Here is a 13,628-nt window from a genome sequence, read left to right as displayed (position 1 = left end):
GCCCAGTCCACCCCCAGAGTCTCCCAGAGTCCTACTGCTCAGGCTTCCTCACCCAGAATCAGCTATGCCCAGGGAACAGGGCTCCCCACCCCTCGAGGGACACCATCTGGGGCGCCCCTCAGCCCCTTCTTGCCTGGCCCGGGGGACCCCATCTTGGCCGTCACCATTGCCGTGCCAGGACATGGCCCTGCAGAATGCGCTCTACACTGGAGACCTGGCGAGGCTGCAGGACCTCTTCCCCCCGCACAGCACGGCCGACCTGCTGCTGGAGAGCCGGGCTGCAGAGCCTCGCTGGAGCAGCCACCAGAGGGGTGAGGGGCTGCCTGCTGGTGGGGACACGCGACCAGGGCTGGGCTGACCACTGTGGGTGCCGAACCCCAAGGCTCCGGGAAGAGGCAAAGCCCCTGGCTGCTGCTCCCCACCACAAAAACCTTGGCTCAGAAAAGAAGTCATGTGGAGCCCAGAATAGCTCCTGCCGGACCTCGTGGCCAGGCCAGGTTCCAGCTGGGGGCGCAGTGGCCCGGCCTCCATCTCTCCGAGTTTCCCTCCTCTTGCCTTTTCTGCCTGCAGCTTCAGCTTCTCCTCCTCCTGTTTCTTGCCTTTCCCCGCATGCTCATGAGCTGGTCCCTGGAACAATGCCGGGGGCAGGGACAGCCTGGGGATGACAGACACACCCTCTGTGCCAGGCTGGTGGTAAGGCCCAGCAGAGGCTCTGAGGAGTCCCCAGAGTCTGGCCTAGGACCCATCATCACCCGCACGGCCTCAGGACCTGCCCTCGCCTTCTGGCAGGCGGTGCTGGAGGGGGACGTGGGCTCCGTCTCCCGCATCCTCTCTGACTCCAGTACTGGCCTGGCTCCTGATTCCGTCTATGACACCAGCGACCCAGAGCGATGGAGGGATTTCCGCTACAACATCCGTGCTCTGAGTACGGGCTGAGGTCCTGGGGTCTGTGCGGGGACGGGGGGCGCTACTGGCCGAGCTCTGGCTCCCTCCGCTGGTGCCACTCCTAGGATCTGAGGCCTGTGTTCTTCTGTTTGTTAGGACTCTGGTCCCTGACATACCAAGAGGAGCTAACTACGCCCCTGCACGTGGCGGCCAGCCGTGGCCACACGGAGATCCTGCGGCTGCTGCTGCGGCGACGGGCTCGACCAGACAGCGCCCCCGGGGGCCGCACCGCCCTGCACGAGGCCTGCGTGGGGGGTCACACGGCCTGTGTCCAAGTGCTGCTGGTAGCAGGCGCCGACCCCAACCTCCCTGACCAGGATGGGAAGTGCCCCCTGCATCTCTGCCAGGGACCTGGCGCTCTCCAGTGAGTGACCCCTCAGCCCCACCCTGTCCCTCTTGGGAGAGGCGAGGAGACTGCTCAGTGAAGGCAGGGCACAGGGTGTGGACCTCACGCATGATGGTCTGGGGCAGAGGAGCTGGGTAGCAACTACTCCCCACCTGTTAGCACCCTACTCTCAGTCCCCCAGGGGTATCGGGGAGGGCCCTGGTGGCATGGCCTGCCCTAAAGAAATCTAAATCCATCAAGGATAGGCGGTATCGAGGTGAGGTCTTAATTCTGAGCACACTAATCCCAGGCACCATACTAAGCAAGGTATCAGCCAAACCCTGGTCCTACCCTCGGGGAGCTTGGTATCCAGAACCCAGGCACTAAAGGACAGAGGTGCCACCAACCCCATGCTGGACACCTGAAGGCTACACCCACACATGGCCCAGCATTATTTACTGCAAGGCATCCTCCCTGCAGTGACCTGAACAATGGCAGTCTGTGTTTAAGGGACTTGGAGGAGAAGTCCCCTCTCCAGATGTTTTAGTGGGCACAGAATCCATGCTAAGGCGGCCCAGCAAGTCTCTGAACCGCTTCCATATGTAGTATGAGCCCCTCTCTCCCCTGACGCCATCCCTGCCCAGTTTCGAATCTTGCCCTTGAAAAGCACCATGCTGTCCACCCTTGAGACGCCTCCCGGTGTCCCTCTGGTTAACCTGAGCCACCTCCAGACGACCCCGGTGGCCTAATGATATTACAGTTTAGAGGGTGCTGCTCACCCAACTGGGCCCAAAGGAATCTAGTGTGAATCACAGATGCAGTTGAACATTTGCTAGAAGAAAACTTGTAGCCCAATGGAAAGTGAAAAAGAAGGGACCGGAGATTTAACTCAGTGGCACAAGCGCCTGCCTGGCAAGCTTGAGGTCGTGAGTTTGATCCCTGGTACCAAGAAAAAGAAAAAGCAAAAAGGAAAGTGAAAAAGAGCTAGCCCACTGCACCTTTGCAGTCCCAACCACTCGGGAAGCTAAGGCAGGAGGATTGTAGCAATTTGAGCAATGGAGCAAGATCCTGTCTCAAAATTTAAGATAATAATCCTAATAATAAAAAAGGTTGCGCTATAAGTTATAATTCCCTGGGTTCTGTCCCCAGTACTGGAAAAAAGAAAAGGAACAAATAGGTAAAGTTGATTTTTGAAATTGGGGTAAAATATGCATAACAAAATACATCATTTTAATCATTTTATTTACTTATTTATTTATTGGTAAATCTAGGGATCGAACTCACAACCTCGCACTTTCCAGTCAGCACTTGTGCCACTGAGCTTAATCCCCAGCCCCATTTTAACCATTTTAAATTGTACGATTCAGCCCTGTATCCATTAAATAGTAACTTCCCTCTGGCAAGTACTAGTCTACTTTCTCGTTTTTTCTTTCTTTCTTTCTTATTTTTTTGAGACAGGGTCTTACCGTGTAGTTTAGGCTGTCTTTGGACACATGGAGATCCTTCTGCCTCAGCCTCCTGAATGCTACCATGCCCAGCTCTACTTTCTGTGTCTATAAATTTGACCTCTCTAGTGACCTCTTCTAAGTGGAATTGTTGGATGTTTGTCTTTTCATGGTTTCTTCTACTTAGCATAATGCCCTTGGAGTTTATCCTCATAATGGCAAGTGTCAGAATCCCTTTCCTTTTCGGGGCTGTGTGTTACTCTGTGGTCTGAGGATAACATTTTGTTCATCCATTCATCTGTCAATAGGTATTTGGGTTGCTACCACATTTTGGTACAAAGCTGCTGTGACACTAGTTATACAAATATCTAAGAAACAGGTGACATTCATTGTAACATTTTATGTTACAGTATTCTCAAAATGTTAATCATTTCAACATGCAGTCAATTGATATTTATATATCAATTAATAAGCTTTTTACCTTCTTGCTGTATAGCACATCTTCCTTGTTAGTGTGTGTTTAACACTCAGGGTACATTTCCATTTGCACTGGCCACACCGCCAGATGTTCATACCACGTCCATGGCTACCTGTGAAACCACACAGCCCCAGGTAACTCCATTTTCTTAATTCTGGCCATGTTTCAGCCCAGTCACAATTACTCCTTCCTTTACTAAGTACACAAATGTATTTTAAAATCATTATGAGCTGGGTGCTCATAATACCCATCATCTCAGCACTCTGGGAGGCAGGAGGATCACAAGTTCAAACCCAGCTTGGGCAACTTAGCAAATCTGTCTTAAATTTTAAAAAAGATGAGGCCATAGCTTGGTGCAGAGGTCCTGGGTTCAGCCCCCAACCAGTTCCTCATGAGGTCCTGTCCACTCCCCACATACGGAGACTGGAACGGAAGGAAGCCACTCACACTTCAGTGCCCGTGGGCTGGGACCCTGGGTGCTTGTTAGTGGCCCAAACATTTCCTCTGAGTGCCGTGTGGGAGCGTGAGTGGTGATATGGGTTTCAGTGTTGGGCATCACCAGCCGCATTTCCTTTGTGTCCACTGCCAAGCCCCAGGCCGAGCTCCCTTCTCTAGCCACACCTGCAGATGCCCTGAGGCTCCTGGCCTGAAATGCCAGCCCACCCGTTATTAGCTGTGTAAATTGCACGAGGAGTTCAAACTCAACAGCCTCAGTCCTCCTTTGTGACGTGGGAATCTCCCATAGGACTGTGGCGAGGCCCAGAGAGGGATGCAGGGCTAGGCACATGGCAGCTGCTCGTGACCTTGGTTCCTGTGGCAGAGGCAGAGGACGACTCCTACAGAAAGTATTTGGGCTTTAAAAGGCCATTAAACCAGCCACAGTGGCACCCACTTATAATCTACCGCACTCGGGAGGCTGAGGCGGGAAGATTGCTATGATTTTTGAGGCCAGCCTTATCTCAAAAAAACAAAACAAGAAACTAATAGTGAATGAAAGGCTAGTGCCCACCCTCAGAATGTGGCCGGGAAGGCCAGGGACAGTTTGCTCCTCCACCACCGCCTCACCCTTGTTAGGTGTGCGGACCTGCTGCTGAGGTTCGGGGCACGTGTAGACGGTCGGACTGAGGAAGAGGAGGAGACCCCCTTGCACACTGCTGCCAGGCTTGGCCATGTGGAGCTGGTGGACCTGCTGCTAAGACGGGGTGCATGTCCCGATGCCCGCAATGCCGAAGGCTGGACGCCGCTGCTGGCTGCCTGTGACACTCGCTGCCAGTCCCCCGCTGACGCTGAGGCCACCTCGGCACGCTGTCTCCAGCTGTGCCGCTTGCTGCTCTCGGCAGGAGCTGACCCCGACGCCGCCGACCAGGACAGGCAGCGACCCCTGCACCTTGCCTGTCGCCGGGGCCACACGGCCGTGGTGGAGCTGTTGCTATCCTGTGGTGTCAGTGCCAATGCCATGGACTATGGGGGACACACGGCCCTACACTGTGCTCTGCAGGGCCCTGCTACAGCCCTGGCCCAGACCCCGGAGCATGTAGTACGGGCTCTGCTCAACCATGGTGCCGTCCGAGTGTGGCCCGGGGCCCTGCCCAAGGTACGGGGGCTGCGGGCAGGGAGAGGCTGTGGTGGGGAGGGCACAGGGACTCCGAGGCCTTTGCTGTGCCACCTGGGCCACACGGGGACACAGATTAGTTCCACCTTCCATTCAACAGGTAAGCAAGATTCAGTGTGGCAAAGGCCAGGACTCAGAATAAGAGTGTGTGTGCATGCACGTGGACATGATGTGCATGGCCCATATGGTGCACGTGGACATGGATGAGGGCACATGTGTGCTTGAGTGGACATCATGGGTGTCAGATGCATGTGGCAGCAGTGGATTATGAAGGACCCAAATAACAGAAGAGGCAGGACAATGTGGGTGGCAGAGACTGCCGCAAGGTTTCATTGGGGGCAGGTGCTAAAGGACAGGACATCCGGGTACTCTGAGAGCATGAGGGACATGCTGGGTGAGACTCCCCAGGGTGCCAGAGGATCTGTGAAGGGGTGGGGTCCTGCTTTCTGAGTGTGTAGTGGGAAGCATTCCCCAAACCAGCTGCCACTGCCCTGGTGGCTGTGAAAACACCTTTCGAGGTCATTTTTCAATTTATTTCTTACTTCATGTTAGTTCCCCCAAAGTGTGTTCACTCAAGCCGGTGCTGAGGACCCCTTGGTGGGGGAGGCCTCGTCCCCTAAGGTGCTGGGCCTGGAGGGGGCTGCATAACACCTCAGAGCCTGCAGTGAGGACACCCATTCTCTGAGGAGATGGGCCTGGCCTTCTGGAGAGTGGCAGGTCCCCTCTGGCCCTGCTGGGGATTCGTTCCACCCAGCCCTGCCTTACCCCGGGCCATCACTGCTGTCCCTGCCTCTCCCCTTTGCCCACAAATCCAGAAGCATCTGTCTGGATTCCTAAGCAAGACCAAATAATTAAACAGCCCGAGAGTTCGGCAGATTGGTCTCCCCTTTGGGAAAATACAAGAAAATCAACAATTAACACTAATTAATCTCCTATTAACACCAGATAATTAGGAGACGAGCAATTCCCTGTAATCTGACGGCAGCTCTGACAGCTAATGATTTCCCTAGCAGGCGGGGCAAGAGGAGGACTTGGCACTACCCACGGATTTCCTAGGACCTCACTCCTGTCCCTACCCCCTTGGCTCATCTTTGGGAACAGAGACCAGCAGAGTCAAGCGCCCACTATCCTTTCTCTAGTGGAGACAAGCTACCTGCACACAGGTTCCAGCAAGTTGCTCACTCTCCCTGGTCTTGTTTCCTCATTTGCAGAGACAGGACAATTTGCCAGCTCCATAGCTTGCATGAGCAAAGGGGTTAACAAGTGTGAAGCCCTGGACACGGCCCTGCCTGCAGTATCAGTCTGTGTTAGCTTGCGTCACTCTATAGCGACATAGGGAATGTGCTGAGCAGCCAGGCATCTCTGTGAAGGAGAACACTGGGCTTCCTGGAGGAGGCTGGGTGGTTCTTGGGCCAGGAGGAAGAAGTGGCAGGCATCTCTGGTGGGGCGGGCATCCTGGACACAGACACATGTCTATCCTTTCCTTGATCTGAGGAGGAGGAAGAGGGAGAGGATGACCTGGGCTAAAGAACCAGGCTAGAGCTGCTCTGATAAGCACAGCACAGGGTAGATGGAGAAGCACAGGCCTGGATGTGTGGGCCACTGTCTTCTACCTGCTTCTGCTGCCCCCAGCACACCCTGTGGAGGCAGGGGCTCAAGCCAGGGACACTGTAGACAGAGCACATGACAGCTCTTGGCTGATTTCAGATCCACATGGTGCCCATGGCCACTGCCTGTCGCTTGAGGTCTTGCAAGAGACGGAGGCATGGGCAGGCATTGCACGGGCGCCATGGCACCCACAAGGGGCGCAGCTGCCTTTCCAATCACCCTCCCCGGGCTGCCCCCACTGACTCTGCCCTGGGCACCTGGGAGGCCCACAACAGGTACCTTCCCAGGAGAATGGATCTGGCTCCAACTGCCTCCCTCTCTTGGAACTCTGCACTGCTGCCCTGGGCATTGGGCCTCTGTTGGCTTCTCCCTCCTCCTCCACTGTCCTCAGAGCCTGTGCCTCTCTGTGAACCCCTCCTCCCCACCTTACCCCTCCTGCAGCTGTCTCTGCAGCTACTCTGCCTAAGTACTGCACCGGGTAGTTTTCGCAGATCTTCCAACTGCTCAGGAGCTCAGCCACAGGTGTGGGACCCCTTCCAGCCAGCAAAACAGCCAACTTGGAGCCCCATGGAGGTAGACGAGAGAGCAAGATGGTGTAGAAGGGCAAGAATCTCTGTGCTGGCTCGGACTGCCAGAAAGACAATTTGAACGTTACCCTTCCGTGCCTCAGTTTCTCTTGGCTGTAAAATTTAGACAATAACCATTCATACTTTAGAGGGATGATGACCAAGAGTTCATAGGTGCAAAGTGCTAAGGAAAGCATCCACTGTACGCTCTGCATAGCAGATGTGATACCTGTGGGGCTGGGGGTGCAGCTCGTCCCACACCTCCCACAGAGAAGAAAGAGAAGCATTAGTGTTGTATCAGTTTCCTGAAGCTGCCACCACTCATACCCCAAACCAGGCAACTTAGAGCAACTGAAGAGAGGTGTGACAGGATGGGTCCCTTCCGGGGGCCCTGGTGTGCTGCCCATCTCTTCCTCATCCAGCGTGGTTGCCCACAATGGATGTCCCACGGCCACCTCTGGGTATGTGCACCTCTGTTCTTAGGCCCTGTGACCTCGCTTTGACTCATTCCATCTGCAAATAAGGTCACCTTGCTCAGTACCAGGTTTAGGACTTCCATTTATCTTTTGGGGAAACAAAGTCCCCCCCTCACAGCTGCGGTCCAGCACCTGACCATCCCTGCCTCTTCCAGGTGCTGGAACGCTGGTGCTCCTCCCCGAGGACCATCGAGGTGCTGATGAACACCTACAGTGCCGTGCGGCTACCCGAGGAAGCGGCGGGCCTGATCCCTCCTGAAACACTGCAGGTCAGATTCCAGCCTGGCGCTGAGATTCCCACCCACTAAGGGGCAGCCCTATTGGTCCCCCATAGAAACGATCCAGACCCACCCCCTCCCCAAAGGAAATGTCACAGTGTGTTCTAAGAGGTTCCTGGAGATGCCTGCAGGCCACTCTGTCACCTGTCCTTGCTGAACCCTCCCTCTGCCCCCAGAAACACCAGCACTTCTACTCCTCGCTCTTCGCCCTGGTGAGGCAGCCGAGATCCCTGCAGCATCTGAGCCGTTGTGCGGTGCGCGCACACTTGGCGAGCTGCCTGCCCCTGGCCCTGCCCCGCCTGCCCCTGCCTCACCGCCTGCTTCGCTACCTGCAGCTCGAGTTTGAAGACGTGCTGTACTAGGTGAGAGTGCTGAGCTCTGGGGATGGGTAGGAGGCATCGGGGGTAGGGGCAGAGCCTGACCTGAAGCAGCTGCCTCAGGGCCTGCGGACACTCGGAAGCCAGGCCTCTCATTCCAGATGTGCACTGCCTGTGGGGTCTGAAGCAGATGGTGCAGCCTGAAGCAGGTGGCCCCATTGGCAGCAGGTCACTCTCTGCAGGGATGCTCTGACCCTCACCAGAGAGAGGTGGACATGTTACAGCGGCCAGGTGACATCTGATGAAGACAGAGCAAGTGACATTTTCTCAGGGCTCCCCAGACACCCCTTCTAGGCTATGCAAAGCCTGTGTGTACATTAAAGTCTCCAGGATATTTGTTGCTTTTCCCAACAAGTTTTGCTCAGGCAAGCTCCCTGGCAAAGGTAGTTGGGATGGGCACTTGCTTGGTCCCCCACATTGCCCTGTGTAACAGATCCCCTACCTTCTTCTTTTGCCACTCACCAGCTATGGAGGAGGCCCAGGTCAACCTGTCCTGCATTTGTTGTCCTGTGAGATAATGAATAACCACCAAGTAAGAGTGCATTGTCAGGGGCTGGATGATGCAGTGCCTGCCTGGCAAGCCCGAGGTCATGAGCTCGATTCCCTCTATCCACACATACAAAAAGTCTCTGCAGCTACTCTGCCTAAGTACTGCACCGGGTAGTTTCCGCAGATCTTCCAACTGCTCAGGGGCTCAGCCACAGGTCTGGGACCCCTTCCAACCAGCAAAACAGCCAACTTGGAGCCCCATGGAGGTAGACGAGGCAAAGGCCCGAAGAGTGGGTGGTGCAGAGGGGACTTAATGGTAAGGGACCGAGCAGGAGCTGTCCAGGAGCCACAGAACAGCCAATCAACTGCACCGTGATCCGTGACATCAGGAGTTACTAGACAGTTCCCTGGCTTCAGGATGCTCACGCTGGAACACACAACTTTCCCCTCCAAATGCTGCTGACTGCGTGGGGCTTGACGGGGCAGGTCTGTAGGAGGGGCACCTGTCTAGGTGAGGGACGGGTTCTAGAGACAATGTGAGTTCAAAATCCCAGATGTCATGGACAAGCAGAGCGGAAGTGAGCGGCCCAGGACCACCCTGCGGGAAAGACGCCAGACCAGCACCATTCTTGATGTGGTGGGGGGCAAGACTGGAGGGGTTTCCAAGGTGTCTGCTGGGGGCTGGCCCCTTACTGCCAGGGTTTTCTGTGCAGGGTCTACTGTGGGCCACTTGGGACATTTCGTGTACACCCCACGGTTGGTGGGGTCCCCATACCGGTTTGCTCCTTGCAGCTGCAGGCCTCACAGGCTCATGGTGCCTGGGATTCCCAGCCTTGCCTGCTGCCAAGCCAACAGGAACAGGTATCTTGTGGGAGAAGCCAAAGGAGACACAGAGGGCGATGTGACAGCACCAGGGAACTATTTTAAACAGTGACAAGGAAAGGCTTTTTTTTTTTTTTTTTATCGGTACCAGAGACCGAACTCATGACCATACACTTGCAAGGCAGGCACTTATGCCACTGAGCTAAATCCCCAGCCCTAGTGATAGAGGTTTTTTTTTTTTCCTTGGAAAGTCACTTGTTAAGGAGGTGACTTTTAACTTGAAGTCTAAAGATGAGGAACCAGACCTGTGTGCAAGGAGTGAGGAGGAGCAGGAGAGCTCCCTGAGCAACAGAGGCCTCAGAAGATCACTTTGAGCTATGCATAGAGGCACCTGCCTGTGCATTCTCAGAGGCTGAGGCAAGAGGATCACCAGTTTAAGATCACCTGAGCAATTCAACAAGACCCTGTCTCAAAAAAAGAGTACAAAATCCTTAGGTTTAATCTCTGATGCCACCAAAAGGGAAAAAAACCCACTCTGGCTGGCTGCTGAGTGGCTTCGGGTTGAGGAGGCCATAGAGAATTGGGGAGACCTTTTGGGGGTGACTGCAGTAGTTCAAGCAAGAAGTGGGATAGTATGTAGTAGAAAAGATTTGGGGTCCTCTAAGGGAACTTGACTGTGGGGCTGGAGGAGAGCTTTGGAGTGACTTTGGATGGACTGGAAATAGAGGAAGTGTTTGTTCCAGGGGCTTTGCGCTCAGAGTGGGAGAGACTACCCCTGACTGTCCCTGCAGCAGGAGGGATGACATGAAGCTGGTGGGACTTGCCTTCCTGCCACTCAGGGACTGGAAGGGACCACTGAAGGGCAGGGACACTTGTGCCTCAGGACCACCTGCCTACTGGGCAAAGGACACCCCTTAGCTTTTGGGGAACAGCTGGGACTTGTTAATGGAGCACAGACAAGCTGGAGCCCTCCTGGTCTTTTGGGTTTGGACAGCTGAGCAGATGCTGCTGCTAACTCCTAAGGTCGGGGAAGCAGGACCAGGAAAATCAGAAGGACTGTGCTGGCTCTCCTCAGTGGGCCATCTGGCAGACATCACAGGGGCCGTGTTCACAGACAGTGTGGACCTTTGAATGCGGAGGGCAGAGGAGAGGGCAGGTCTGGCTGAATAAACAGGCTGCAAAAAAATGTTCAAGAGATCCTGATTCTGAGGGAACAGCTTTCCTAAGGGTTCCACTTATGACTTTTGATGGAATTCTATTTTAGTCCTGCCACACTTTTCTTGTTTTTGCTTGATTGTGTTTGTTTTGTTTTGTTGGCAGGGCCTCACCATTTGGTCTAGGCTGGACTTGAACACACAATGTAGCCCAGGTTGGCCTCAAACTTGCCATCTTTCTGCCTCAGCCTCCTGGGAAGGTGTTCACCATTGTGCCTGGCTCACTGTCCACTCTTGCTCCTTCATTTGGTGCTTCCTGAGCCCTACATGTTAGTAGTGGACACAGGGATGCGCCTGAGACAAACTTCTGCCCTAGTGAATTCTCAGTCGATCCCAGAAGCGGTGGGGAATTAATCACAACCCAAGGAGCACTGAACAGACGGTGAATGACTGTGGGATTGGGGAATGAGAGCAAAGAGGAAGGCGAGGAGCCGGGTAGGGATCCAGTAAGGCTTCCTGAGCACCGTGCTTGCGATCTGGGGATGAGAGGAGAGGGGCTCGTGCCCTGCATGGAAGGTGTTGGGGGTGACTGATATGGGAGGGAAATAAAGGTGGCCTTGCCGTGGTCGGTATGTGGAGGTCGTGCCTAACATTCGTGGCTTTGCAAGGTTATGCCCGAGGTTCCCTCTGGGGTCAGACGTCAGACACTGGCAAGTCAGGGAGCCTCCTCCCCAGCCTCCCGGCTGTTGGTCCCGCGGGCCCAGAACCTCTCCCCGGTAATTGCTTTCCATAATGTGTTTGCTCCAAACCAATTTCACGCCTCCGTGAGGACTCCGCCCTGCACTAGAGGCGCGGACCTCCCCACCACAAGCCTCCCCGCGTGTGCACGCGTGGGCTCACACACACATAGACACACACACACACACACACACTCACAACGCAGGGCGACAGATGCACTGGCCCAGCAAACATGCAGGAGCCTACAGGCACACACACTAGACTTTAAGACACTGGTGTCCAGTCCCCGCCCCGTTCCGTCCAACCGGTGCATTCACAGCGAAATACCCAGAGTTTAGCTAGCTCTCCGGGTCCCCTTACTTTGCCCCGAGCGCGACTCCTGCCTAACGCCAGGGGCCGCTGCAGCACCCCACGCCTCCCTCGCGGTGACTGCAGTGGCGCGCCGCTGCCACCAGAGGGGACCCGCGCACAGAACCCGGCACTGCCCGTCGTACGCGGACTCTCGCCAGCGGATGAGTGAGTGAGCCCGAGGTCCACACCTGTTGGCTTTGACTTTGGAACGTTTTGCTCGTTAGAACCCCCTAGGCGGAGGTCCCAGTGTCTGGAGAGGGCAGATGAGGTCCCACACAACTAGCCGAGTTCCGTGCAGGGATCCAGTAGGAAAAGCCGAGTTTCCTACGGGGAGGAATTTGCGAGCCACAGCATCTGTCCTTGGTACTGATGACAGAGCCGCTGATTTCCGGAAAGGTGAGTCCTTCCATTCTGGACCACTCTGCCCTTCGCCTGTTCACGGCTGGAAGAACGCATTCTGCACGGTGCTCCCTGTTACGTGTTCCTTGGCTTTCGGCTGCACAGAGTAGAAGATAATCACTCTCGCACACAGGAGTAAGTCGAAGGCCCCAGGTCCCCAGATCCTTTTCCGTCCACAAGTGGTCTTTGTATTTGCCATGGGGCCTCCGTTGCACCCAGGATGTAAGGGCAGCGAAAGGAAGTGGCCACAACAGTGGCCACTAAGCCTGTGACAGTAGCTACTGAATGCCAAGGACCCCAAAGAAGCCACACGTCAGGAACCGTGCGGTCAGGGAGCAGACTGAAGATACAGATGGGTTAGAATATACAGTGTGGACCATGGTATTTCACAAGCGTGAGTCACACCAGATCAATGCCAAGTCCCCAAGGTCTCACTGGTCAGTCCAGAGCTGCTGGCCCACTGGGATGTGCTGGCACCAACCTGTACTCTCTCTGCCTGCTCATTTTTCCTCGTGGTTGTGAGCAATAACTTTTGTCATGACCTAAGTGATGCCTTCACGCCTTCACTATCGGAGACTCTCTACCCCTGACAGTGCAGGGTCCATTAGGTACCACCAGAGAGCGACAAGCTTCCTGAAGTGGACTTTTACTGGTGAGACTGGAGGGAGGGAGAGCAATTTCGATGTAGATATCCTTTTGAGCTTTTGGAATTTTGTACTATCTGATTTTATTACCTTTGCGAAAATGAATGTAATTACTTTTAAAAATGGCCTTTCTTCATGTGTTATTTGATTGGCTCATACAGCTTTAATTGCGGTGATTGTAGCCTGCACATCCCTTCATGATTTATCAAGTCAATAAGCCTCCATTATGTAGCCAACTCTGTAAAACCATCACGCCAAGTACTTGACCTCTCACTTTCCAAGCACAGCACACCTCTGGAGTCTAGTCTTCCCTATCTGCATGGTGAAGTACTTGGTTAATTCCAGAATTGTTCTGAAGACTGCATTTAGACAGACTTTATCCTACCCCTTCCACAGTGAGTTAGCAGAGCCCAGAACTAATCTGAGGGACATCTTTTTGCTCCATAGCAAATCCTCCCCCAGATTGCTCAAAAGTGACATTCATTTCTCTGATGAACTGACAGTGGGGGAATATCCCAAGAAAAGTCCCTTCTTGAGCACCATGCTCTTCCTTGGTGCTATCCTGTCTACCATGTCTTTTAAGAGTGCTGATTTTAGGTTGGGGATTTAGCTCAGCGACATAAGTGCCTGCCTTGCAAGCAGGGAGTCGTGAGTTTGATCCCCGGTACCAATAAAAAGGAAAAAGACCAAAAAAAAAAAAAAAAAAGAGTACTGATTTTAAATCCATCAAGACCAACACTCCTGATTAGAACGAAAGTCATCAAGACTACATCACTCCTGCCCTGCTCTGTCCCAATAGGGCAGCTCTGGGCTCTCTGGCATGAGTATTCTTCCTCACCTGGGCCAAATCCCTGCCCTCCCTAAGGGTGCCTTTGTCAACTTCTCTGGTTTCACTATTTTTCATTTTAACCATCCCGGCTC

At 54.3% G+C, this 13,628-nt stretch overlaps 1 protein-coding gene across 6 annotated transcripts; it reads left to right on the top strand.

Moving 5' to 3' along the window:
- The first annotated feature begins 64 nt into the window (after nucleotides 1-64).
- Asb10 (ankyrin repeat and SOCS box containing 10) lies at nucleotides 65-12,830 on the top strand. 6 transcript variants are annotated; one of them, XM_013152324.3, is made up of 6 exons: nucleotides 318-925; nucleotides 1,042-1,309; nucleotides 4,268-4,787; nucleotides 7,611-7,724; nucleotides 7,910-8,095; nucleotides 10,742-12,830. In XM_013152324.3, the coding sequence occupies exons 1-5, from the start codon at nucleotides 610-612 to the stop codon at nucleotides 8,093-8,095; spliced, it is 1,404 nt and encodes a 467-aa protein (XP_013007778.1). In that variant the 5' UTR covers nucleotides 318-609; the 3' UTR covers nucleotides 10,742-12,830. The 6 variants fall into 6 exon arrangements, with proteins under 6 accessions (XP_013007779.1, XP_013007778.1, XP_013007777.1 ...); XM_013152323.3 differs by having other exon boundaries at nucleotides 8,576-12,830; XM_013152322.3 differs by having other exon boundaries at nucleotides 8,293-12,830.
- The last annotated feature ends 798 nt before the right edge of the window (nucleotides 12,831-13,628 follow it).

This window comes from Cavia porcellus, unplaced genomic scaffold (assembly GCF_034190915.1).
Source record: "Cavia porcellus strain 051 isolate PalLab524CR breed Dunkin Hartley unplaced genomic scaffold, mCavPor4.1 scaffold_6, whole genome shotgun sequence".
NCBI classification, from domain to species: domain Eukaryota; kingdom Metazoa; phylum Chordata; class Mammalia; order Rodentia; family Caviidae; genus Cavia; species Cavia porcellus.
This window is presented reverse-complemented; position numbering and strand designations above follow the sequence as displayed.

Excerpts from the sequence above, each read along its gene's own strand:
- Asb10 (XM_013152324.3), top strand. The coding sequence starts at position 610 with ATGCTCATGAGCTGGTCCCTGGAACAATGCCGGGGGCAGGGACAGCCT. Across the intron at positions 926-1,041 it reads CTACAACATCCGTGCTCTGA|GACTCTGGTCCCTGACATAC; the intron begins GTACGGGCTGAG and ends TCTGTTTGTTAG. Across the intron at positions 4,788-7,610 it reads GGCCCGGGGCCCTGCCCAAG|GTGCTGGAACGCTGGTGCTC; the intron begins GTACGGGGGCTG and ends TGCCTCTTCCAG.